At 44.3% G+C, this 27,629-nt stretch overlaps 1 protein-coding gene across 1 annotated transcript; it reads right to left on the reverse strand.

Annotated features, from left to right (window-relative positions):
• Positions 1 to 269: 269 nt before the first annotated feature.
• On the reverse strand, positions 270 to 27,307 carry LOC139411572 (tripartite motif-containing protein 66-like). Its single transcript, XM_071158108.1, has 19 exons — positions 27,160 to 27,307; positions 18,745 to 18,861; positions 18,599 to 18,672; positions 17,606 to 17,819; positions 15,170 to 15,299; positions 14,760 to 14,876; positions 9,663 to 9,777; positions 9,159 to 9,305; positions 8,861 to 8,978; positions 7,898 to 8,706; positions 5,815 to 6,030; positions 4,986 to 5,133; positions 4,466 to 4,544; positions 4,187 to 4,376; positions 2,997 to 3,940; positions 2,611 to 2,743; positions 2,354 to 2,428; positions 2,101 to 2,253; positions 270 to 1,886 (listed from the first exon to the last, which is right to left on the reverse strand). The coding sequence occupies exons 3-19, from the start codon at positions 18,605 to 18,607 to the stop codon at positions 1,650 to 1,652; spliced, it is 3,834 nt and encodes a 1,277-aa protein (XP_071014209.1). The 5' UTR covers positions 18,608 to 18,672; positions 18,745 to 18,861; positions 27,160 to 27,307; the 3' UTR covers positions 270 to 1,649.
• Between the last annotated feature and the right edge of the window lie 322 nt (positions 27,308 to 27,629).

A 27,629-nucleotide genomic window follows, 5' to 3' on the forward strand; every position in this document is an offset into this window, starting at 1 on the left:
GAACAAACTCACAATCCTGAGAAGTCTTCTGCACTAATACCCACTGATGCTCTGGCAACGCATCCTGCATCTTGTCAAGTCCACAGCAACACCGCCCATATGGAGAAGAGGTGGGACACTGACTGACACTTGACTGTCGGTAACTAATCACAACCCCATTCTGTCAAATCCCCCAGAAACTCCAGAAATGACTCAGCATACCTTTAAGCTTATTAGATATATTTTAGGTAGTAACTAGCAAGAAGACTATGTTGATACCAAACATGCCGTTGTCGGTTAAAGATAGACATTTATTATTTCCATAACCCCATAAAATAACTTCAGACAGGATAGAAATGAGGAATCAAAAGGAATCGTAGAAGAATAGCAAGGACCGTTTCAAATAGAGCACTTTTCTTTTCAGCTATTCTTTATTAAATGGACATTTCTTGATACCAGTTAACTCTGAGAGGGTCTTTGTAGCGTTTAGGATTCAATATTAGAGATGGAAGCAGAGATATTCCATATTGAAAAGTCCAAATGAAATACTACCGAGAAAAAATACCTACAATCGTTTTAAGTCCGTTTGTTTATTCAAATTGCAAACTTAGCTTGTTCCGACAGTTAATTTAAGCTATTATTTTGCAGCAACCTTTAAAAAAATACAGCCAGCTCTACCGTATTGCAGCAGCCACTTTACATAAATGAAAAACTAACATGTACATTCTACATAGAAACTACAGAAAGTTGAAATAACATAACATTCCTCTTAAGTCACTCTTAACTTCGCTAGGTCTTTCTACTTATTCACACTGGATCAAATACCTCCCACTCCCATTAAGCCTGAGAAATAATCATTACTAATACTGGCCTTATACTAATGAAGTATAATTTCATTACGATTTAATAAATGCAAATCTAAAGCATACGTGCCTTGCAATACTATTGTGGCAATTTCAACTAAAGGTATGTTCATTTTTATATTTATCTTAATCTTCTTTGAATACCCCCTTGGTTCAATATGAACTTAACCTTTTCCTTTGTGCTCAGTCATTGCTGCTGAAGAAAGGGCGCCCTCTGTCAGTCACTCAAATCATTGCAGTATAAAAAGGTAGGTGTACATAACGTTCTATACTGTACTTTAAGTGCATATAGGACAGAGATACATATATATAAATATAAAATGCAAGACAGAAATATTAACATTAATAGTCTGTATTTACTAATTGCCTGCAATCATTTAGCCACTAAAAACACTCAATATTAATATATAAAACAAGATAATGTAGAGTTTAACATTTATAAATATGTTTACCATTTATTAATACTGACCTTATAGGTTTTGCTGTATATATGATGGAGAATCTACATATATAGGTAGAATCTCCAAATATATCTGAAACAAAAAACAAATACCAGAAACGCAGTTTATAAAGGCATAATAAGTATAAAGATGTATGTCAGATTATACTTATACAATAATATTTGACACAAATACCAGGCCAAATAACCTTTATAATGAAGAAGTACAATTCTCAAAATGTAAATATGTACATACAATCCCTTCATAAAAACTCAGCTTCCTCTCTTGGATGGAAACGTCCAGTGCAATATCATGTCATACTGTCCTTCAAAATAGCCAGTGATATGTTCTGCTCCACTGCCTACAACTAGAAGTTATGCTTCCTCCAGCTGAGAGAGTGCCTCCTCTTCCTTTTCCTGTGGCACTGCTCTCTCTTCTCTGGCCAGGGGAAGCCTCCCTCAGCTGCTCTGTACACCTCGTCATACTCATCGCTGTCGGAGTCATCCTCGGCTGCAGGGAAGGCCCTGTCTGGGAACACCTCCCTGAGTCTGGAGCTGAAAAACATCTCCAGGCTGCGACCTGCCTGGGCCACCTCTGAGTCCGGCTGGAGGACAGACAGAGAAACCAGAAATGAAACATAGCTCATCTCAGGTTTTACTACCGTGACCCGGATCAGTACCTACAATTGCATTGTGAGCCATTTAATAATGTAAATGATACAATAAAATATGCATTTGCAATATAGCACTGAAACAGTGGTCAATATATACAGTTTAACCTCTATCACTAAAATATTATTATTAATCTATATCACTTACATAATTGAACTTTGCACAGTTCCTGAACATGAGGGAGACATCAGCCACAAACTCTTCAGGTGAATAGTAGTGGTGAGTGCTCCTCTTGCTGAGTTTGGCCCTGATCACAGACAGATCCATGGGCCTTTTGATTATCTGGTAGTAGTGGCGAGCCTAGGTTTCAAAACACGTTTTATTAAACCAGATCACTGTGTTTTTGCGGAGTATTGTGAATACTAACATGCTGATTAATAATAAGATTGGGATCACTTACCAGTGGACTGACCGGCTCATGGAAGGGAGCACTTAGCATGTTGCTGCAGATCAACAGAGTCAACCTCTCACATTTCTACAGAGGGACGACAACATTGATTTCTTATGATAAATAACATTTACTGTAACTAGTAGGTGTGAAACCCCACTTACAGAAGACATTGGGCCCTCCTTGACACTACTGACAGGTCATTACCAGTAATATGTTGAGTCTAGTGTCAGTTGATTCAAATTTTCATAATGAAGAATAATACTTACTCTCTGGTCACAAGCAGAGAGCCCATGAGGCAATGGCTTTCCTGAACATTCTGTAGCCAGCCTCTGGTTCTCATAGTCATACTCCACCTCTGGCTGCTGGATATCTCTGCAGAAGGTACACACCCAGTCACCCCTGAAGTAGGAGAGGACACAGAGGCAGACATTGGTTATCCTCAACCACTGAGCAGTAGTGTAGACAAGACTGATGGATGAGAGAAGTGAGGTGTCCCAAATGGCCCCCTATTCTCTGTATAGTGCTTTACTTTTGATCAGAGCCCTATGAGCCCAATGAGCCCTATGAGCCCTGGTCAAAAGTAATGCATTATATAGGGAATCGGATGCCATTTGGGACACAGTCTATGGCTTATGGTGATTAGATGACTTACGTGGGGAAGCTGAGGAGAGCTGGCACATGGCAAGACAGGTGGAATACTTTGGGACAGCGGTCACAGCACAGAAGGTCTCCTCCGATCAGACACACGGCACAGAAGTCTTCACTTTCCATCTCCATGGTCTCTGCCCCAGGCAGGGCCTGCTCGGCTCCTTCACAATGCATCTGTGGACCAGGGTCTGCAGGCAGAGCCCTCTGGGCTGGACGGGACTCCACTCCTGGGTCAGGACTGATAAAGGCTGGGTCAGGGACTGAGTCTGGCTCCGATTCCAGATCTGGTCCAGATTCTGCAGACCCTTGTGATTCAGGGGGTTGTGCACAGTCTGATTCCAGGTCTGAATCTAATCCCGGACGTGTTTCAGATGGAAAACGGGGGCCTGAACCAGGGTCAGGTTGGAGGTCTGATTCCATATCAGCCTCCGATTCCGCATCAGCATCCAGGTCTTCACCATTCTCTGATTCTAAACCATTCTCTGATTCTTCACTACCTTCTGATTCCACTCTAGGTTCTGATTCCACACTAGGTTCTGATTCCACACTAGGTTCTGATTCTGTAGCAGCCTCATCAGGAGATTCCTCATCAGCAACTGATTCCAGATCAGCCTCTGATGCAGACTCAGCTGGTGGATCAGACTCTTGCTGGGGATCTGATTCTGGTTGTGGGTCCGAGTCCAGTTCAGGGTCAGAAACAGTTTCTGAGATTGACCTGGGATCTGAGTCAGAGTCAAGGTCAGGTGCAGAGAAAGGTTTAGGTGGGGGTGATACAAGATCAGTGGCGGGTACTTGCAGTGTGAGCTCTTTGTGAGAACTGTGTCTTCCATGCTCAGGCCAATCATTAATTACTGGAGATGGGAGAGATTGATTGATAGTGTGTCTCTCTGAGTATTGTTTATCCAGAGACGGGCTGACCGTTGCGACCTTGGCTTCTTTTGATATTCCCTGTTGAGAAAGTACAGAGTTTGACATTTAGAACATGACAGTAGTATTTTACCCTGATCTGAAACACAGTGCAATTTAGTTCAGACCTAGCCTCTTCTCTGGGCTAATTGCTGCCGCTTATAAGAACCAGCTGGTGGACAAAACTAGTTCAGACATAATGTTTATTGTGGTTATGAAATTAATATAATCTGACATCATAGACTTTCTGGAAGAGAAGAGAGTTCACAATGTTTTAGTGGAGCCTACCTCAGTCATCTTGTCCTTCCTTCCCCTCTGTGGAACAGGTCCGTTCCTTTCTGTTGCAGTGTCTGGCAGAGGGTCACTCTGTCGCCGCCCCTGTGGTGGGATCCGAGACACCAGGATCTTCAGCCTTTCCAAACACACCACTGGAACCTTGGAACTGGAACTCCCAGGTTCCTTCTGAACCTCCCTGTCACTGATGTATGAAGAGGGAAGTGGTGAAGCAACATAACTGTAGCTTTTCCCCTTTTGACATGTTTTTAATGATGCTTTAATAGAACGTACCTGTTGTCTGGAGTCTTTCTTGGTATTCTGCATTTTCCTTTGACGTCATGCCCAGTCTCATCATATGCATAGACATAATCTGGTAAACAGGAGAAATAATACTCATTTGATGAATCCATTTAACTGATGTGAAAGCAGAATTTGGATATTAGTGATGATGATACTGTATACATCTCTCAGTGGTCATGTGTTCATATGAGAGCATGTTGTTACTACATATTCAGAACATATTTATCTACAGTTATAAATATATATATATATATATATATATATATATATAGAGAGAGAGAGAGAGAGAGAGAGAGAGAGAGAGAGAGAGAGAGAGAGAGAGAGAGAGAGAGAGAGAGAGAGAGAGAGAGAGAGAGGTGATGTTTATTATTGCCATGGTGTACAATATTGCCAGCTAGATCTGAATTGCAGTGTACAGTGTATACATAAATAAATAAATCCTCTGAGAAATGTATATTGTATAATAATAAATGATAAATGTATAATATTTGGAAGTTAAGTGGCTCAGTACCAGGCTCTGTCTTGTAGATGGTCAAAGGCGATAGGCGTAGGTTGGGCTGGCCTCTGGAGGGAGGAGTGGCTAAGGATCTCTCCAAGGAGGCCACAGATCGTATCACTCCATCAGAAGACAGCCTCCTCCGCCTGAGATCCATGAAATCCTGATGAGGGGGGGAATCAGTCATAATCAACATCAACTACTATATCAAGCACAGACACCAACTATATTTTACATTCAAAGTCTGTAAGAATAAGGAGGAGGGACACCTTAGTGTTAGCTTTAGGAATGTGTTTAGTAAGATAAACCAGATATCGTTACAAAACATTATGGGTATTGTACTATATCATGCTACAAAGTCAACTGCAGAGACAAAAACAAGACAAGGCTTTGCCGCGTAAACCTGGAATCTGATTGACCAAAAAAGTTAATTTTGTTGGAATGCAATTAAAATAATACATCTGTCATCAGATAAATGTACCTTTAAACAGCAACACTAGCAACTTTGTCCAATTTGTTTGCAAAAAAAAGCAAATGGACTCATTGCTGCATCAGCTCTGTTTTTTTGGTCATGTCTTTTACCCTCTGCAAAGAATTTACATTGCCATGTGTGAAACAAGAACAAGGTTTTAAGTCTGAGAGCCAAACCTTTCTACCACATTCATATGTATCCCTTTAAAATCAAATCCAAAACTGCTGAGACTGCGCCTTAAAATAACTGACATATTGTAATAGATACAGTATTTGGAATATTGTTTTCTTTTACAATGTTCTTTTTTTTGTATAGAATTACATTAATTATAGGATCTCTATGGCTGCAGGTCTCTGTTTATTAATAGGTTACCTGGTCTGCCATGCGTCCCTGTTCCACGGCTGCTGTTGCTAGGCTGTGGGTGGCCCCCGGGGGCCTGTCTGTGGAAGGGCTGCTGGAGGGGCCTGCCAGTTCTGGTGGGATGCTCTGGGATCGACTCTTCCTCCCACACAGTGTGCTGGGCCTGCTGCTCTGAGCATCAACACTGAACCCATGGGTCGTCACAGACATCTCCAGTGAAGTGGATCTCTGTCAGGACACAGAAACACGAAGGCAGACCGCCTCAGCACACTCTACGGTTGCTGACAGCATCATACAACACAGGTGCATCTATTCATGTCATAGCAACAGAGAGACAGTGCGGTAGTGGGAGGTGTGTGGCGGAACAACCTTCAGTATCACATGCACGCACGAAGGACGCCACTCAGAATTCATTCTGTGAGCTCTGCCTGTCTGATTAAAAACAACGCAATCGCTGCAAAACCCATTCATTTCAGCGAGAGATGACCCACACTACTGCTCACAACACCGTTATTCTACTGATAATGAAGGGCTTAGTTACAACACCAATTATCGTATGTAAATCCACCATCAGAAGTGCGTTAGCTAGGCTCCTTTGAATAAGCGGCATTAGCACATCACAGATTAGACTCTCTTTCTGTCTCTCGTCCATTGGTCTCCTCCTCTCATCATCATTTCACTAATGTGAGTTTTCCAAAAAGCCCCCAGCAACTGTGTCCCTGTGCTAATGCAGCCATACGCCTGACAAAGCTCGAGCACCAGCCTGTGTCTCAGCACCCCTCCTCTTCCTCTCACCCCTCCTCTTCCTCTCACCTCTCCTTCCCTCCCTTTTTTTCTCTGTCTTATTTCTCACAGGCGCCATACACCATGGAGATTTAGACCAGCTGACACAGAGCATGTGCTCATAATTACCACTCGGTTAAAACACTTACCTGATCCGCGCCCCGAGGAGAGGTGTGAAGGAGTCTAAATGTGGAGAAAAAAGCTATAATCCTCTTCTAGAGGAAGAGGGAGCGAGACAGAAGACAGGGATGTATCTGAGAGAAGTGTACCCAGAGCTGAAATCAACCTCCCAGCTCCACCAATTCCCCAAGTGTCTCATTATTACCAGGTTAAGTACGTATGTGGCTGTGCCCAAGCGCTTTTTCTTCTCACTTTCACTCACTGTGTATTGGCAAGGCGGAAATCATGTGCCTCTGTTGTTGTAATCATGCAGGAGGAACATTTTTGATCGGTGATCATTCGGTTGCTCAATCCCTGGTACCAAGGGTACTAATAATAAACAGTATAATCTTTTTTTAGCTTTACTGCAACGCTGCACTTAAGTCTTTTTATATATTTCAGCATAGCTGGTGCTTTGATTGTGTTAGTGTGCCTCTTTCTTAAGCATAGTCCCTTCTTCAAATGGAAGCCAGTCAGGTTTCTGTAGCACCATCTGTTTTCAGGGCAGCTGTCAACCACTGTGACTGATAATTTGGTGTAAACAAAGTTATTGCCAGAATTTTTTCAATATCCGCTGTATGTAGATATTGAGACAGGAAATACTGCTGTCAGCCTGGGTTTAAGACTTGCAATAATGCGAAGCTCCATGCGGTACAATGTGCTTTGAGCTTCAATTATAACACCATGAAACCAATTTACTGTATCCAGCCTTCCCTCAACCCATTGGCTTTTTATTCTGCCATAATGCACAACCGAAGCGAAACAATGGCTGTACCTTGCACTATTCTCCTCAGGACAGGTGTGTGATCTGTGGTTTGTGTGTGTGTGTATGTGTGCTTGGCCAGAAGCGAGGCAGGGCTGAGGCATGTGTGCTACTGTTAGTCTGAGAGGTGTTTGTGAGCAAGACCGTGTGTTTTGACACCTCTCAGCTCAGAGTGTGTGGTGAGGTCTATAAGGCCATAGAGAATGAGGAGGGACAAGTGTGACAACTGGGGAGTCAACAGAGTGAAAGAAAAATTAGGCTGTGGGACCTATATAACTCTCTGGTCAACAGACAACAATGGGGGAACTCCAACGTGGGCCAAAAGTGCACTATCGCTGAGCAAACATGGACAGCTTTATTACGTTGATATGGTTGTTTTGGTCAACTCACCCTGCCATCTCTGCAGTCTCTGGATGGATGTGTAGTCCTGGCCTCCTGCTGCTCTTCCTCCTGCTGCTCCACTGTCAGTTCGGCCACTAGGGGAGACAGGAGCTGCTGCTGCTGCTGTTGCTGCTGCTGCTGCTCCTGCTGGATCCCATCTGTCAGCACCTCTCTGTCCACCCCTGTCTGTACATGTGTCTTCTCCCTGCTCCCCTCCTGGATCTGCTCTGTCAACACCTCTCTGTCCACAGCTGGCTGCTCTCTCTCTCTGCTGGCCTGCTGGCCCTGGCCTTCCCTGGCCCCATCTGTGGCTGGCTGTGCATGAGTTTCAGGAAGTGGCTGAATCTGAGGCTGGTAGAGGGCTGTGTCTGGGGGCTGAAGTCCAAGACCTCTACTGTTGGAGCTGGAGCTGAGCAAGCCTGGGTCAGCAGCCGCGAGATGCTCTTGCTGTTGGGGACACTGCATGGAGGAGGGCACCACAGCTGGTGGACCTGGAGGACTGTCAGGGCCCCAGCACCTGAGCAGCTGACTCTGGTGCAGGGCCAGGGAGGGAGAGCTGAGGGTGGACTGGGCACACCTGGCGGAGTAGGAGTTGGGTTCCCGCTGGGTCTTGTCCAGCTGCACAGCTGGCTGTGGGGGTATGCAGTGGAGGCAGCACATCTGGGGCTGACAGCAGGCCTGGAAGGCACAGCTCTGCTCCCGCCCTCCATGGCACACAGATGGCAGGGACAAGCAGGTGATAGGCTGGGGCCTCAGGATGCTGGGGAAGGCCACGCCCTCAGAGTAGGAGCGATTTCCCCCCTCGGCAGTGAGCTGACCTAGAACAACAGAGATACTTGTAGTTTAGGAATAAGGCCAGGTCTCCAGTAGGACGGCATTAAATGCAGCACTTTCAATAATTACATACAACCAGTTTACAACCAGTCACTGCAGCCAAGCTACTGCAGCCAAATCATTTAAGCCTTAGTTTACCCAGAGTTGAGATCTGCTTAGTCCAGTAGCTGGCATCCCAGTTGAACTTGATCTTCACAGGGAGCCAGGCGTCTGAGTGTAGTGGGGGTTCAAGCAGGCGCTGCATCTGGAGAGAAATCTAAACGAGGACAGGCGTAATGTAAAAGCCCAAATTACCTTTTTCCATAATCAACTCCAAAAAATATATATTTCTCTGTTTTTAAATGAGACTAGAAAATGGCCTTGCATTTTACAAGCGGCAAAAAAATGGCCTTGTGTTTGACCCGCAAGCACCCCCCTTCTGTCCCTTCAGACTTACCAGCTCCCTGCTGAGGAGAAGTGGGTTCTTGAGGTGGTGGGCCGTTGCCCAGCTGATGAAGTTCTGCACGTGGTCCAGCTGGCTGCACATCTCTATCGCCCCCTGCAGCTGGTCCTCCAGACGCCGCTGGAAGTCCTCCGAGATCTTCTACACACACACACACACACACACACACACACACACACACACACACACACACACACACACACACACAGAGAGGCAGACAGAAACATGCTCACGTGTAATTGCTGGCACGGAGAGAGTGAATTACAGATGGAAAGAGAGGGGCTAATCAATGGCTTGTTTTTCGACGGATGTCATTCCTAAGATCCCTGCTTTTTTGACAGATCATTATTGCCTCTCCATTGCGAGCGGTCAGAACTGATTAGATAATGTTGGGAGCGCTCCTGATTGGGAACATGTACATTCATGGTCAGCTAGACACTGGAGATGAATGCCCCTGGAAACATTGAGACTGAGGGGAGAGAGAGAGAGAGTCATTACCTCCAGTTGCTCTATTAATAGGTTGGCCCGTTTGTTCAGCTCATTCATCATAATCATCTTTGCCATTTTAATCTGGTTCTCAGCCTTCCTCTGCGTGACCTTTACACCGTGCAGCCTGAGAGGAACACAGAGAAAGTGACATTCTGATTACTGACAGAGAAACCAAAACAGTTGATGGATTGTGGTGTATAAGTGCTTTATTGCACTTGGATGCTTTACATATGTTAGATGGGTATTTCATTCAGAGTTGGAGAGTGTATTGTATATGATCTTTGAGAGGACATACAGTGCCTTGCGAAAGTATTCGGCCCCCTTGAACTTTGCGACCTTTTGCCACATTTCAGGCTTCAAACATAAAGATATAAAACTGTATTTTTTTGTGAAGAATCAACAACAAGTGGGACACAATCATGAAGTGGAACGACATTTATTGGATATTTCAAACTTTTTTAACAAATAAAAAACTGAAAAATTGGGCGTGCAAAATTATTCAGCCCCTTTACTTTCAGTGCAGCAAACTCTCTCCAGAAGTTCAGTGAGGATCTCTGAATGATCCAATGTTGACCTAAATGACTAATGATGATAAATACAATCCACCTGTGTGTAATCAAGTCTCCGTATAAATGCACCTGCACTGTGATAGTCTCAGAGGTCCGTTAAAAGTGCAGAGAGCATCATGAAGAACAAGGAACACACCCGGCAGGTCCGAGATACTGTTGTGAAGAAGTTTAAAGCCGGATTGTATAAAAAAATATTTCCCAAGCTTTAAACATCCCAAGGAGCACTGTGCAAGCGATAATATTGAAATGGAAGGAGTATCAGACCACTGCAAATCTACCAAGACCTGGCCGTCCCTCTAAACTTTCAGCTCATACAAGGAGAAGACTGATCAGAGATGCAGCCAAGAGGCCCATGATCACTCTGGATGAACTGCAGAGATCTACAGCTGAGGTGGGAGACTCTGTCCATAGGACAACAATCAGTCATATATTGCACAAATCTGGCCTTTATGGAAGAGTGGCAAGATGAAAGCCATTTCTTAAAGATATCCATAAAAAGTGTCGTTTAAAGTTTGCCACAAGCCACCTGGGAGACACACCAAACATGTGGAAGAAGGTGCTCTGGTCAGATGAAACCAAAATTGAACTTTTTGGCAACAATGCAAAACGTTATGTTTGGCGTAAAAGCAACACAGCTCATCACCCTGAACACACCATACCCACTGTCAAACATGGTGGTGGCAGCATCATGGTTTGGGCCTGCTTTTCTTCAGCAGGGACAGGGAAGATGGTTAAAATTGATGAGAAGATGGATGGAGCCAAATACAGGACCATTCTGGAAGAAAACCTGATGGAGTCTGCAAAAGACCTGAGACTGGGACGGAGATTTGTCTTCCAACAAGACAATGATCCAAAACATAAAGCAAAATCTGTCACGTTCTGACCATCGTTCGTGTGTGTTTTCCTTGTTTTAGTGTTGGTCAGGACGTGAACTGGGTGGGCATTTTATGTTGGATGTCTTGTTTGTCTATTTCTATGTCTGGCCTGATATGGTTCTCAATCAGAGGCAGGTGTTAGTCATTGTCTCTGATTGGGAACCATATTTAGGTAGCCTGGGTTTCACTGTGTGGTTGTGGGTGATTGTTCCTGTCCTATGTGTCCCTGTGTTCACACTATATAGGCTGTTAGGGTTTCGTTACGTTTTGTTTTGTAGTATTGTATTGGAGATTCGTGTTTCATATTTTTAATAAACATGGATCGTAAACCACACGCTGCATTTTGGTCCGACTCTCCTTCGTATGAAGACGAAACTCGTTACAGAATCACCCACCACAAAAGGACCAAGCAGCGTGTCAACAGGCAGGAGCAGCGCGAGGAGACGCGCAATAAGGATTTCTGGACATGGGAGGAAATCCTCGACGGGAGAGGACCCTGGGCTAAACCAGGGGAGTGTAGCCGCCCAAAGGTGCAGCAGGAGAAGAGGCAACAGGAGCAGCCCAAAGTGGAGGTATGGACATGGGAGGACGAATTAGAAGGAAGAGGACCCTGGGCTCAGCCAGGAGAATATCGCCGCCCCAAAGAAGAACTGGAGGCGGCGAAAGCTGAGAGGCGCAGATATGAGGAGGCAGCACGACGTAGCGGATGGAAGCCTGAGAGGCAGCCCCAAAAATGTCTTGGGGGGGGGCTAACAGGGAGTATGGCTACGTCAGGTAGGAGACCTGGGCAGACTCCCTGTGCTTACCGGGGGGCTAGAGAGACCGGACAGGCACCGTGTTATGCAGTGGTGCGCACGGTGTCTCCAGTGCGGGTGCATAGCCCGGTGCGGTATATTCCAGCTCCGCGTGTCGGCCGGGCTAGATTGAGCATCGAGCCTAACGCCATGAAGCCGGCTCTACGCAGCTGGTCCCCAGTGCGTCTCCTTGGGCCGGCTTACATGGCACCAGCCTTGCGCTCGGTGTCTCCGGTTCGCCTGCATAGCCCAGTGCGGGCTATTCCACCTCGCCGCACTGGCAGGGCGACCGTGAGCATTCAACCAGGTAAGGTTGGGCAGGCTCGGTGCTCAAGAGCTCCAGTGCGCCTGCACGGTCCGGTTTTTCCAGTACCACCTCCACACCCCAGCCCTCCGGTAGCAGCTCCCCGCACCAGGCTTCCTGTGCGTGTCCTCGGCCCAGTACCACCAGTGCCAGCACCACGCATCAGGCCTACAGTGCGCCTCGCCTGTCCAGCGCTGCCAGAGCCTTCCTCCTCTCCAGCGCTGTCGAAGTCTCCCGCCTGTTTAGCGCTGTTAGAGCCTTCCTTCTCTACAGCGCTGCCGGAGTCTCCCGCCTGTTCAGAACTGCCAGTCTGCATAGAGCTGCCAGTCTGCAAGGAGCTGCCAGTCTGCATAGAGCTGCCAGTCTGCATGGAGCTGCCAGTCTGCATAGAGCTGCCAGTCTGCAAGGAGCTGCCAGTCTGCAAGGAGCCGCCAGAGCTGCCTTTCTGCAGGATGCCGCCAAAGCTGCCAGTCTGCAAGGAGCCGCCAGAGCTGCCAGTCTGCAAGGAGCCGCCAGAGCTGCCAGTTAGCATGGAGCAGCCAGGGCCGCCAGTCAGTATGGAGCAGCCAGGGCCGCCAGTCAGCATGGAGCAGCCAGGGCCGCCAGTCAGCATGGAGCAGCCAGGGCCGCCAGTCAGCATGGAGCAGCCAGGGCCGCCAGTCAGCATGGAGCAGCCAGTCAGCATGGAGCAGCCAGAGCAGCCAGTCAGCATGGAGCAGCCAGAGCTGCCAGTCAGCATGGAGCAGCCAGAGCTGCCAGTCAGCATGGAGCAGCCAGTCAGCATGGAGCAGCCAGAGCTGCCAGTCATCATGGAGCAGCCAGTCAGCATGGAGCAGCCAGAGCAGCCAGTCGACCAGACTCTTCCAGATCTGCCAGTCGACCAGACTCTTCCAGATCTGCCAGTCGACCAGACTCTTCCAGATCTGCCAGTCGACCAGACTCTTCCAGATCTGCCAGTCGACCAGAATCTTCCAGATCTGCCAGTCGACCAGACTCTTCCAGATCTGCCAGTCGACCAGACTCTTCCAGATCTGCCAGTCGACCAGACTCTTCCAGATCTGCCAGTCGACCAGACTCTTCCAGATCTGCCAGTCGACCAGACTCTTCCAGATCTGCCAGTCGACCAGACTCTTCCAGATCTGCCAGTCGACCAGACTCTTCCAGATCCGCCAGTCGACCAGACTCTTCCGGATCCGCCAGTCAGCCAGGATCTTCCAGAACCGCCAGCCAGCCAGGATCTGCCGGATCCAACCACCTGCCTGAGCTTCCTCTCAGTGCTGAGCTTCCTCTCAGTGCTGAGCTTCCTCTCAGTGCTGAGCTACCCATCAGTCCCGAGCTACCTCTGTCCCGAGCTGCCCCTCTGTCCCGAGCGGTCTTTAAGGAGGGTAACCTATCTAGGGACGCTAAGGAGGTGGACTAAAACTGTTATGGAGTGGGGTCCACGTCCAGCGCCAGAGCCGCCACCGCGGACAGATGCACACCCTCCCCCATAGGTTTAAGTTGTGCGTCCGGAGTCCGCACCTTGGAGGGGGGGTACTGTCACGTTCTGACCATCGTTCGTGTGTGTTTTCCTTGTTTTAGTGTTGGTCAGGACGTGAACTGGGTGGGCATTTTATGTTGGATGTCTTGTTTGTCTATTTCTATGTCTGGCCTGATATGGTTCTCAATCAGAGGCAGGTGTTAGTCATTGTCTCTGATTGGGAACCATATTTAGGTAGCCTGGGTTTCACTGTGTGGTTGTGGGTGATTGTTCCTGTCCTATGTGTCCCTGTGTTCACACTATATAGGCTGTTAGGGTTTCGTTACGTTTTGTTTTGTAGTATTGTATTGGAGATTCGTGTTTCATATTTTTAATAAACATGGATCGTAAACCACACGCTGCATTTTGGTCCGACTCTCCTTCGTATGAAGACGAAACTCGTTACAAAATCTACAATGGAATGGTTCAATAATAAACATATCCAGGTGTTAGAATGGCCAAGTCAAAGTCCAGACCTGAATCCAATCAAGAATCTGTGGAAAGAACTGAAAACTGCTGTTCACAAATGCTCTCCATCCAACCTCACTTAGCTCGAGCTGTTTTGCAAGGAGGAATGGGAAAAAATGTCAGTCTCTCGATGTGCAAAACTGATAGAGACATACCCCAAGCGACTTACAGCTGTAATCGCAGCAAAAGGTGGCGCTACAAAGTATTAACTTAGGGGGGCTGAATAATTTTGCACGCCCAATTTTTCAGTTTTTGATTTGTTAAAAAAGTTTGAAATATCCAATAAATGTCGTTCCACTTCATGATTGTGTCCCACTTGTTGTTGATTCTTCACAAAAAAAATACAGTTTTATATCTTTATGTTTGAAGCCTGAAATGTGGCAAAAGGTCGCAAAGTTCAAGGGGGCCGAATACTTTCGCAAGGCACTGTATACATGTCGTCAAAATTGCTCTGGTAAATTTGAGCCAGGTTTCTGAGACCACCAGCTGTTGGCTTTACACTTGCTTTATGAGATCAGCGTATACTCCTGATCATTCTACACATCTGTCAGTAATGTATTGTACAAGTGGATCTTACCTGTCCTCTATCTGTTTGGCTGTGCTCTCCACTGCAGACCTCCTCTCCTCCACCTGAGCCATCAGGCTCTCAAACTGCCACTGTTGGTCCTGCAGGGCCTTTCCAATGTGCACCAGCCTGAGGACAAACAGATATCACAGTGGGTCAAATAATACAATAGAAACACCCCTTAACCTCACCACTTTACACCCTTTCATTTCAAGCATCTCCTTGAGGGATAGTCACTGTATGACGTTAGGGACTTTTGGGACCACTAATGCGCTGCAAATCACAGGCAACAGGGCAATGTATCATATGGACTGAATTAGAATTAGGTAGGTTGAAGATATGCACCAGACACAACGCAGGAGGTTTTTAACCTGCTGTTAGCCCCTCACTGTAATGCCCTTGTGCCGTGTCTAAGGACTGACCTGTGGTTCTTGTGGGCGGACAGGTGACAGCTGCTGCAGCACATGAGGTCACAGGACTCGCAGAAGAGCTCCAAGGGCTCTTGTCTGTGAGAGTGGCACATGAGGAGGGGGCGGCCACACAAGCCAGGGCCTGCCGGGCAGAGGGGGGGAGGGGAGAGAGAAGCATAGCATTACCACAGTGAAGGACTAAACAAGCAATTCACACGTACAGCTAAAGGTATTGGGAGGAATTGGTGCTGTACATTTATTTGCTAAATGCACAAAGATATATCATACAAACAAATGTTCAAGGACACATCATGTAAACAAAAGCGGCCTACTAAAGAGCAACTGCATAACATTCATGTCTGGCAGCACACAGTTTATGTACATCAATGTTTTATTCTATTTTTAAATCAATCTACAAGACAAACTACTATTTTGCTGAATGTTTCCTGTTTATTTTTGTTTAATTTAGTTTCAAATGTTATCTGCAATCTCACTCTACTCTATTTTAGAGTTGGAAAATATGTTGAATCTGATATTGGCCTCAAGTTAACATGCATTACATGAGTCATTCAGTATCATCATCATTCCAAAACTATTTTAGGCTGGGGAAATATGGCATCCTTTAAATCTAGTAAATATTTCTGGGCTGAAAGAATGGGTAGACAGATGGAAAATAGGGCAGAGAGAGAAGGTCTTTGATCGGAGAAATGAAAGACCAGTGCCAATCTAGATTAATAACTTAGTTCGGTTGGCTTTTGAAGAATCAAACAAAACCTTCACACCGCAGGATGTAGACAGTAACAAATGCTGCTAGAGAACAAATGACTTTCATGTGTGCATGCATAAACGGCCATGTTTTAAAAAATAAATGCAGCATTAGTCATTTGATTTGCAATGTAATGAGAGTTCCTACTCTATGCAAATTTTCTGTATAAATAGCTGGAAATTTGATTCTTATGCAGTATATATGAGACTTCCTGCCCAAAGTTATCACTTCCTCACACTAAAGTTGTATCCCAAATAGCACCTGTTCCCTATAGGGCTCTGGCCAAAAGTAGTGCACTATGTAATAATAGGGTATCATTTGATACGGAGTCCAAGCAATCACCAAGTGGCATTAGTTTATTTACTTCCAAACTATACCCAAATTGACTGAAGCCTTTCATTGACTTTTGAGAACAATAACAACCAATTGTTGTATCCTGATTCTGATGTTTATTTCCCCTCTTGGGTAATGATTGTGTCATGAAACAGCAGGCCTAAGCATTGTTATGAGGGGTCGACTGAGAAGACTGGGTGATGTTCAGATGGCTATCCACTGTACACATTAAAGTTGGTCCTATGTCTATACTCTGGGGTGATGCAGAAGGTTTTCCCACAGTCACAGACACACACGCAGGCACAAACGTACACACACACAAACACAACACACACACACGCACACACACACACACAAACGCACACACCAGAAGGGGCAGGAAACAGATCACAACGTGATAGAGACCACAGTGTCACGATGAGTAAACACAGCCCCCAACAATACACAGAACTGCTGCTACACACACACACACACACACACACACACACACACACACACACACACACACACACACACACAGCTAAGCATGGCCCTAGTTAGTACAGTCAACTAAACACTGACTCAACAGATCGGTAAAGCGCTCAACGCAACCCTATAACATAACAAGCACATCACTGCAAACTGCTGCACACAGGCCCACAGAGCCTGACTAAAGTCACAGCTGAACATAGCTATCCGCTGAAGACAACCCTACTGCACTCTGCTGGACACACCACTCCAATGAGCAGTGCCTTTTGCACAATGCTCTCCACAAGGCCTACTGTACACTGCATAGCACAGCCCCAGTGCTAAGAGCTGAGTGACCACATCCTGCCTGCAGAGCTACGCTTCCTCACCCGCAACACTTCAAACTGATGTTCTCACCAAAACACCAAAACAAAACACTGACACACTAAGACAGCAACACTTAGAGGTGGCAATAGAGGTGAGATGTGATCACAGAGTTACAGTATGACTTCGCCTTTTAGAGTAGAGACCTAGAAACATACTTTTCAGCATCCACAAATAATATAACACTGTTGCTACAAAAATAGTATCATTCTCAGAGTTCACTCCCTGAATGTGGGCCACGTGATAAAATGAATTGTAATACATAAGGGTCTGCAGGAACCATTACTGTACCACCAACCATTACAGGCTGCATGCATAATTCATCACAATCATTCCTACTGAGACATGATTAACAAACAGACATGGGAAAAGTTGAAACAAAGAAACCCAAACAGGTCTGATGACGACCCCGGGGAAACGAAGCCCATCTCCACCCAACCGGCCAGAGACACTCGGATGTGGAGACTGGAGAGGCAGTGAGGGATGGGAGAACCTGTCTGAGACAGAGAGATGCTTGCCTGGTTCGGGTGGAGGCAGGGAGCTGGGGGCCATCTGGTCCCTCTGGTGCAGGTCGACACATTGGGTAGTGGGCTTCTGGTGTTGGTGCAGGTCTGAGCACTGAGGGGTGGCTTTCTGGTGCTGGTGCATGTCTGTACACTGGTAGCACAGCCACTTGTTGCAGAATGTACACAGGCTCTGGGCTAGCCTGGGCTCTGGGCACTCTGCGCAACGCTGCCACAGACAAGAGAAGACCAGTCATATATTGACACACACCAAGCACGCACGCACACAAGCACACACACAAAACAACAAGGTCGTCTGATATAAAGATGGGGTGACATATGTCAAAAGTATTAGTGTTACCTCCCTCTGTACTTTGGGCTAAATCACACTCCTCAGAGCGGTTACTTGTGTCGATGCTCACACATTCTGAGCTATTCCCAGAGAATGTCAGATGCATTCGATCAAGTTCCTCAAAATGAAGCCATGTTGAGAGTCACAGACACAAGCTGCTCAACCAGCTGATTCATTTCCCTTTTAATGCAGCTTAAAGACAACTAGTAGCACAGAATGAAGTGCACATTCAAATGTACTGAAATCACATATCAAAATACAGCTGCAACAATATAACAAAACAGGTCATACTGAAGCCAATTCCACAGGTTTATCCTTTCTTCTTTTAGAACGTGTTGTGTACCTCTTCATCCTCATCACATTACAGTTAACAGTTAACATTATCTCCTCAGAGTTATTTGGAAAAATATTCATATTCACTTCGTTAGAAATACACTGAAGCACATCAAAGACTTGAGAGAGTCTGAATACCCTCGGGCTAAGACAGCAAATAATAAGTCCACGCATATACATTCATTCTATTTCTGCAATTGCCTCTACACACAGAGGCACAAACAATAGTAGAATAGAAAATCTGCTTGTGGGGAAAAAAGAGAGTTGAGGTAATCTGTGTCAGCCGTGTCATAGGAATGTTAATAGAACGTTGAACGCCTTACCTTCTCCATGTCAGCAGTGGGGTAATGTGTCCTCTAGTGAACGGTAGAGCTGGTACCCAGCAGAGCTGCTCTCGCTGTGGGAGGGAGAGGACAGCACAGTCTGACGCTCACACACAGCACAGCAGCACTCACACTGAAGCTTTTACCTGCGGCAGGAAGCAGCATGCACCGAGAGGTGGCCCCAGAGAATACGGCTTACATGACAGCCTGCGTGCTGAGCTCTCCTCTCCTCTCCTCGCCTGGTTCATCTGTGTGTAGGACTCCTAACAGAACAGAAGGAGAGGAGTGTCAAATTCAAATCCATCCTCTCTATCACACAAAAAAACATAATCCTTTTTCTTAAATAAGCCTGTGCATAATAATTGGGAATTAGGGAGATACGATAATTATTTTTTTTCTAGGACGAAATATCCCCGGAAGCCCTTCCCAAAATGGAAGGAGAGGCCGAATGACCTACAATGTTAGAGGGAATTGTAAGCACTGCAAACGGGAGTGGAGCAGCCTGGGATGGGATGGGCTGTGGTGGGCTGTGGTGGGCTGCTGGTGACCTCCTTCTACATCCCTGTATCAGCACAAGGAGGGGACAGGTCCCTCTGGAGCCACACATGCTCACGTAGCACACCATAACCGGGTCAGGCTCTGATGAGCACCAGACGGGAGTAGGAAACACTCCTGCTTTATCTTTATCACAGTATTGCAGAAGAGAAGGAATGGCACACTGCAAGGAAACAAAACTAACTTCATGGCTGGAAAGACAATCCATATACAGTACTGGAGAGGAGGATCATGTTGTAACTGTCTTAAAATGTATCAGCAAAAAGTGACACTATTAGAAGGGGGATATGACTCCTCCCATTGCTGTAATGTAGACAGAGTTGTGGCAAAGAGTAGTAAGACACCCACACTATGCGAAATCAAGATCAAAACACCATCATTGCTGCTGCTCTGAGTCTGCCTAACACCAACCCCTGCAGTCTGACCTACAAATCTGACAACTTTCTCATCCTCTGGTGCTTCACAGGGGAGCTAAAAACCATCCCATTCCCCATTGTGTGCTCAAAGACCCACTTTAAAACACAATTAGTCAAACCTAGCGGACCCCGTCTCTTGTTCACTCAGCTCTCCTGCTTTTTAAACCCCCCTCCTTCCCTTTCATACTCCCCATTTTGCTTTTAAACCAGAAAGGTGTTAGCACTATACCTCTCTGGGAGGGACAGCTCTCCTGCCCTGCTAAGTGAGGTTGGTACTGGATAAAAGGCAGCCTGAAAGCATGACATCTCTAGAGATGTCACAATAATAGAAACTTCACTGGTGATGTCTCCCCTGAAAGCACACCTATGTAACATCCATTAACACTGAGGTGATGGGATCCAAGTGAATAACCACTCCAATGTCACTTCCCTGATCAGACAATTATCTACATAGTGACTGTAAATATTCATAACTTCTCTGGCCAAACTCATCAACCATTCCCTGTACTGTACACTGTAATGGAAAACTGTAAATTATAAGGTAATTTTGGGTATTATCAATACTCTGAAACGTTTTACTGCAGCATACTGTAAATTATGGTGCATTGTGGGAATATGTTGCGGGCGGGGAAAGAACTGCTGTATTTCTAATGGTACTGTAATTGCACCACACAGAAAACAGTACCATATCTTTGGAGCACCAAAAATCTTTTGACCACTAGTGGGTGAATGGTATTGTTGTTTCTGGCTCATTAACATACACTATATATACAAAAGTATGTGGACACCCCCTCAAATTAGTGGATTTGGCTATTTCAGCCACACCCTTTGCTGTGAGGTGTACAGAATTGAGCACACCGCCATGCAATCTCCATAGACAAACATTGGCAGTAGAATGGCCTTACTGAAGAGCTCAGTGACTTTAAACGTGGCACTGTCATAGGATGCCACCTTTCCAACAAGTCAGTTCGTCAAATTTCTGCCCTGTTAGAGCTGTCCCGGTCAACTGTAAGGGCTGTTTTTGTGAATTGGAAAGGTCTAGGAGCAACAATGGCACAGCCGCGAAGTGGTAGGCCACATAAGCTCACAGAACGGGCCAGCTGATGCTGAAGCGCGCAGCGCATAAAAATCATCTGTCCTCGGTTGCAACACTCACTTCCGAGTTCCAAACTGCCTCTGGAAGCAATGTCAGCATAATAACTGTTTATAGGTAGCTTCCTGAAATGGGTTTCCATGGACGAGCAGCCGCACAAAAGCCTAAGATCACCATGCGGCTGGAGTGGGGTAAAGATCGACGCCATTGGACTCTGGAGCAGTGGAAAGGCATTCTCTGAAGTGATGAATCACGCTTCGCCATCTGGCAGTCCGGGTTTGGCGGATGCCAGGAGAACGCTACCTGCCTGAATGCATAGTGCCAAATGTAAAGTTTGGTGGAGGAGGAATAATGGTCTGGGGCTGTTTTTCATGGTTCGGGCTAGGCCCCTTATTTCCAGTGAAAGGAAATCTTAACGCTACAGCATACAATGAGGTTCTAGACGATTCTTTGCTTCCAACTTTGTGGCAACAGTTTGGGAAGGCCCTTTCTTGTTTAAGCATGACAATGCTCCTGTGCACAAAAGGAGGTCCATACAGAAATGGTTTGTCTCGATCGGTGTGGAAAAACTTGACTATCGAACACCTTTGGGATGAATTGGAATGCCGAATGCGAGCCAGGCCTAATCACCCAACATAGCTCATAATGATGGCTGGAACGGAGTGAATGTAATGGCATCAAACACATGGAAAACATGTGTTTGATGTATTTGATACCATTCCACTTAATCCATGAGCCTGTCCTCCCCAATTAAGGCGCCACCAGCCTGCTGTGGTACAAGGTATATATACCGTTGAAGTCAGAAGTTTACATTCACTTAGGTTGGAGTCATTAAAACTCGTTTTTTAACCACTCCACAAATTTCTTGTTAACAAACTATAGTTTTGGCAAGTCGGTTAGGAAATCTACCTTGTGCATGACACAAGTAATTTTTCCAACAATTTACAGACAGATTATTTCACTTATAACTCACTGTATCACAATTCCAGTGGGTCAGATGTTTACATACACTAAGTTGACTGTGCCTTTAAACAGCTTGGAAAATTCCAGAAAAGTATGTCATGGCTTTAGAAGCATCTGATAGGGTAATTGACATAATTTGAGTCAACCTGTGGATGTATTTCAAGGCCTACCTTCAAACTCAGCCTCTTTGCTTGACATCATGGGAAAATCAAAAGATATCACAAGAAATCCGACAAGACCTCAGAAAAAACATTGTAGATCTCCACAAGTCTAGATCATCCTTGGGAGCAATTTCCAAAAGTCTGAAGGTACCACATTCATCTGTACAAACAATAGTACGCAAGTATAAACACCATGGGACCACGCAGCCGTCACACGGCTCATATAAGGAGACGCGTTCTGTCTCCTAGAGATTAACGTACTTTGGTGCGAAAAGTGCAAATCAATCCCAGAACAGCAAAGGACCTTGTGAAGATTCTGGAGGAAACAGGTACAAAAGTATCTATATCCACAGAAAAACGATTCCTATATCGACATAACCTGAAAGGCTGCTCAGCAAGGAAGAAGCCACTGCTCCAAAACCGCCATAAAAAAGCCAGACTACGGTTTGCAACTGCACATGGGGACAAAGATCATACTTTTTGGAGAAGTGTCCTCTGGTCTGATGAAACAAAAATAGAACTGTTTGGCCATAATGACCATCATTATGTTTGGAGGAAAAAGGGGGAGGCTTGCAAGCCGAAGAACACCATCCCAACCGTGAAGCACAGGGGTGGCAGCATCATGGTGTGGAAGTGCTTTGCTGCAGGAGGGACTGGTGCACATCACAAAATAGATGGCATCATGAGGAAAGAAAATGATGTGGATATATTGAAGCAACATCTCAAGACATCAGTCAGGAAGTTAAAGCTTGCTCGCAAATGGGTCTTCCAAATGGACAATGACCCCAAGCATTCTTCCAAAGTTGTGGCAAAATGGCTTAAGGACAACAAAGTCAAGGTATTGGAGTTGCCTTCATAAAGCCCTGACCTCAAACATATAGAAAATGTGTGGGCAGAACTGAAAAAGCATGTGCGAGCAAGGAGGCCTACAAACCTGACTCAGTTACACCAGCTCTGTCAGGAGGAATGGGCCACAATTCGCCCAATTCATTGTGGGAAGCTTGTGGAAGGCTACCAGAAACATTTGACCCAAGATAAACAATTTAAAGGAAATGCTACCAAAAACTAATTGAGTGTATGTAAACTTCTGACACACTGGGAATGTGATGAAAGAAATAAAGACTGAAATAAATAATTCTCTCTACTATTATTCTGGCATTTCACATTCTTAAAATAAAGTGGTGATCCTAACTGACCTAAGACAGAGAATTTTTACTAGGATTAAATGTCAGGAATTGTGAAAAACTGAGCTTAAATATATTTGCCTAAGGTGTATGTAAACTTCCGACTTCAACTGTAACTGTAGATAAATACCTTCTCATTATGTAGTAACAATAGGCTTTCATATGAACACTGAGAGATGAATACTGCATCATCATCACTGATATCAAAATTATGCATTCACATCAGTTAAATGGATTCATTAAATTATTATTGTTCGCCCTCTGTCCACATACTTTTGGTGATGTAGTGTATTTTGAGGCATGCCTTGTCATAGGCTATATTGGTTGCACACATGAGTGAGAAGGGTACTAATTTAACTCCTTATAGTGCCCCATCAATTTGTATAGGGGACAGATTGGAGTGGCAGCAAGTCCAAAACCTTAAATGGTTGAGCATTTTGCCATGTCCTTTTGGTCTGTTTGGCCCTGTAGTCACTGCCAGTTTGGAAGTCTTTGTTAAGGCTTCTAGAAGTGTAAGTGATATAATACACAAAATATTAATGAATATACTGTAATGTGTAAACACTTTACCTAGCAGCCAACCTGTTTGCAATCTCTTGTAATTACTGTATAATACTGTGAAATACAAACCCCTCCCTCAATTAATTTCATTCATTCATTATTTTTCGATTACGGTAGCATTTACTTTTTTACAGTATTCTTTTTACGGTACATTTTACGGTATTGTACTGTGTGTCATTACACATGACTTGCTATGATTCTGTATATTACAGTATAATACTGTTAGATGAAATACAGAACTTTACTTGCCACTGAGCTGCCTGTACGCTACTGTCAAATTCACAGCAACCCATTTAAAGTGTATTTAAGTCCATAACTCATTACATAGCCTACAGGAGAAAAATGTGTTCAATACTCTTCCTTGGAATCTGCCTTGTGGTACAGATGTATCCGTATTGAATTAATGATAATAGCATATAAAAAAATCATAAAAGATATGCATAATTTAAATCATTTGAGCACTCTCCTCACTGAAGGTACTCTTGTGGCCCTCTGTTCAAAATCAGGCATAGTGAATCCATGTACACAGTGAAACAGTGCCTTCAGAGAGAATTCATACCCCTTGACTTATTTCACATTTTGTTGTGTTACTGTCTGAATTCAAAATGGATTAAATATATGTTTTTCTCTCATCCATCTACACACAATACCCCATAATGACAAAGTGAAAACATGTTTTTAGAATTTTTTGCAAATGTATTGAAAATGAAATACATAAATATCTAATTAACATAAGTATTCACACCCCTGAGTCAATACTTTGTAGAAGCACATTTAGCAGTGATTACAGCTGTGAGGCTTTCTGGGTAAGTCTCTAAGAGTTTTCCACAACTGGATTGGCCAATATTTTCCCATTACTATTTTTAAAAGTATTTAAGCTCTGTCAAACTTGTTGTTGATCATTGCCAGACAACCATTTTCAGGTGTTGCCAAAGACTTTCAAGTAGATTTCAGTCAAAACTGTAACTTGGCAACTTAAGAACATTCACTGTCTTCTTGGTAAGCAACTCTAGTGTAGCCTTGTGTTTTAGGTTATTATCCTGCTGAAAGGTGAATTAATCTCCCAGTGTCTGGTGTAAAGCAGACTGAACCAGGTTTTCCTCGAGGATTTTGCCTTTTGGTCTATTTCTTTTGTATCCCCAGTCCTTAACAATTACAAGCATACCCGTAACGTTATGCAGCCACCACTATGCTTGAAATATGGACAGTGGTACTCAGTAATGTGTTGTATTGGATTTGCACCAAACATAACATTTTGTAGTTACTCCACAATACTAACCTAAATTACAGAGTGAAAAGAAGGAAGCCTTTACAGAATAATAATATTCAAAAACATGCATCCTGTTTGCAACAAGGCAATAAAGTAATACTGCAAAACATTTGGGAATGCAATTAACTTTATGTCCTGAATCAATGTTGTTGATCCATCCTCAGTTTTCTCTTATCGTAGCCATTAAACTCTGTAACTGTTTTAAAGTCACCATTGACTTCATGGTGAAATCCCTGAGCGGTTTCCTTCCTCTCCAGCAACTGAGTTATTAAGGACGCCTGTATTATTGTAGTGACTAAGTGTGTTGATACACCATCCAAAGTGTAATTAATATCTTCACCATGCTCAAAGGGATATTTAATGTCTGTTTAGTTTTAATACCCATCTACCAATAGGTGCCCTTCTATGCGAGGCATTGAAAAACCTCCCTGGTCTTTGTGGTTGAATCTGTGTTTGAAAGTCACTGCTCGACTGAAGGACCTTACAGATAATTGTATGTGTGGGGTACAGAGATTAAGAAGTCATTAAGAAATCATGCAACTTATTATGTGACTTATTAAACACGTTTTTTCTCCTGAACTTCTTTAGGTTTGCCATTACAAAGGGGTTGAATACTTATTGACTCAATGCATTTCATCTTTTCATTTTTTATTAATTTGTAAAAATTTCTAAAACCATAATTCCACTTTCACATTATAGGGTATTATGTGTAGGCTACTGACAAACAAATCTAAATGTAATCCATTTTCAATTCAGGCTGTAACACAAAACCATTAGGAAAAAAGTCAAGGAGTGTAAACACTTTCTGAAGGCACTGTATGTATCTGAATGTGTTTAGGCTACTTTTCTTTACATTATGACCCCTAATCCTGATGCACCATCCATGTATTGGGTCTTTTCTATTGAGTGATGATGAGTGCTGAGGGGGCTCTCTGAGAGCTGCTATGTGTTTCCTGAAGAGAAGGAATGTGAGCACCACTCCCTGGCTGTCTGTCAATAGCAGCTTTATAGCAGTGCAACACCTCCCTGTGTTTCACTAACACCTCCCTGGAATTATTATTATTTTTGTTTTATTTAACCTTTATTTTACTAGGCAAGTCTTTATTTAACTAGGCAAGTAAATAAGAACAAATTCTTATTTACAATGACGGCCTACTTTTAAAGCCTCCGCCAGTCGAAACTCTCCCCTAACCCGGACAGCGCTGGGCCAATTGTGCGCCGCCCTATGGGACACCCGATCACGGCCGGTTGTAATACAGCCCGAGATCGAACGCGGGTCTGTTGTGGTGCCTCTTGCACTGCGATGCAGTACCTTAGACCTCTGTGCCATTCGGGAGGCACTGTATGCTCGGGGGACTACACACTTCCCAGCTTGTTCATGTTTCTGATGGCAATAAGAGCTATAATATGTGGATTTGCAGGTATGAATTGCAAGGCATTTCTCTTTTTATGAAATTGCATAATTATCTTTTAAACCTCCCAATATGGAATCAATGTGTAGGGAAATTATTGTATTATTGCTCTATTTTATACAGATCGGCCACACTGACACTTAACAGAGGTCAATGTCACTCACTGATAACCTGTCATTGTCATCATGTATATCAATTGTGTACTGAGCCTGATCAATGAATGCAAACGTGGCTGCTGTTGTTTTAGCCATAAAATATCAAGTTGTTAAAAGTAAAACAAGTTATGATACATGGCTGGGCTATCATCACAGTAGGATATGTGCAAATATCTGATTTTCATCATGATAGACAAGGAGCAGGTGAATCAATGACTTTAAAATTAGACAGATAGATTGTGTAACATAATCTAGTCTAATTATACTGACGCATTCTCTGTCGTAATAAAAATATAATGGTAACCTAACTGGTATCGATTTGTTGTTTAAATGACATTGCTGAAATCTTGGCTCACATACAGTATCGGAGGATGCGCATAATTTGAGATACTCAATAGTCAACAGAGCCGCACCTAAATCCATTCGATTATTTACGCATGTATTTAAGCTGTCCAAAAGATCATGCATTACAATATCGTTTTTAAGATGCAAAACACAATAGTTGCTCATAACATACCTCAAACGCAATAACTTTCGCTTTGGCAGTGCGTCCACAAGGTTCAGTCAGACAATATCAACTACCGTTATGTGATGACAATTGCTTTCAGTGTCAGTGCGCACGTAGTGTACTAGGACGGGCTACATTATTATTATGGCCATGTTTACGAATTTGAATTGGACTGTAGGCTACTGGTATATTCACTGCGATACAGAATATGCTCACCTAAGCCTACCCTACGATAGTGAAGGGCTGTCACAAGTCGAGTATGACCAAAGCTTGTGTTTTTTACCTTAACCTGATCATCACCGTATACGGCAGGCTATCCCCTCTCGATCCATTGGATGTCGCTCGTTAGTCCAGCTCAAATATTTTGGAGTTACAAAGTCTCGTGTTTGATCGTGAGATTTACATCTTCGGGAAAAACGTACCGTTCCCATCTGAAATCAAATGAACACATTTGATCTTCGGTAAATCTTATTGTCATAATGCATTTTTGAAAAAATATCTTCCCAAACACATACATTTCACATTCATTTTATTACGGTACCATTATGACTAGCCTATTTCTCCTATCCATTCAAGCTTAAAATATGCTGTCGATATGTTTAATGTTCCACCGTAAAAGCCAGTAGCATGCCTGGTAACTCAGTGCAAGCATAATACCATGACAGGACAGTATCACAATAGGACAGTACAGGTAAGCTATTGTTTTAATAATATTTAACTTACCCAACCCGTTATTCATCCTAGCCCACCAAA

Source organism: Oncorhynchus clarkii, chromosome 6 (assembly GCF_045791955.1).
Source record: "Oncorhynchus clarkii lewisi isolate Uvic-CL-2024 chromosome 6, UVic_Ocla_1.0, whole genome shotgun sequence".
In the NCBI taxonomy this organism is placed as follows: domain Eukaryota; kingdom Metazoa; phylum Chordata; class Actinopteri; order Salmoniformes; family Salmonidae; genus Oncorhynchus; species Oncorhynchus clarkii.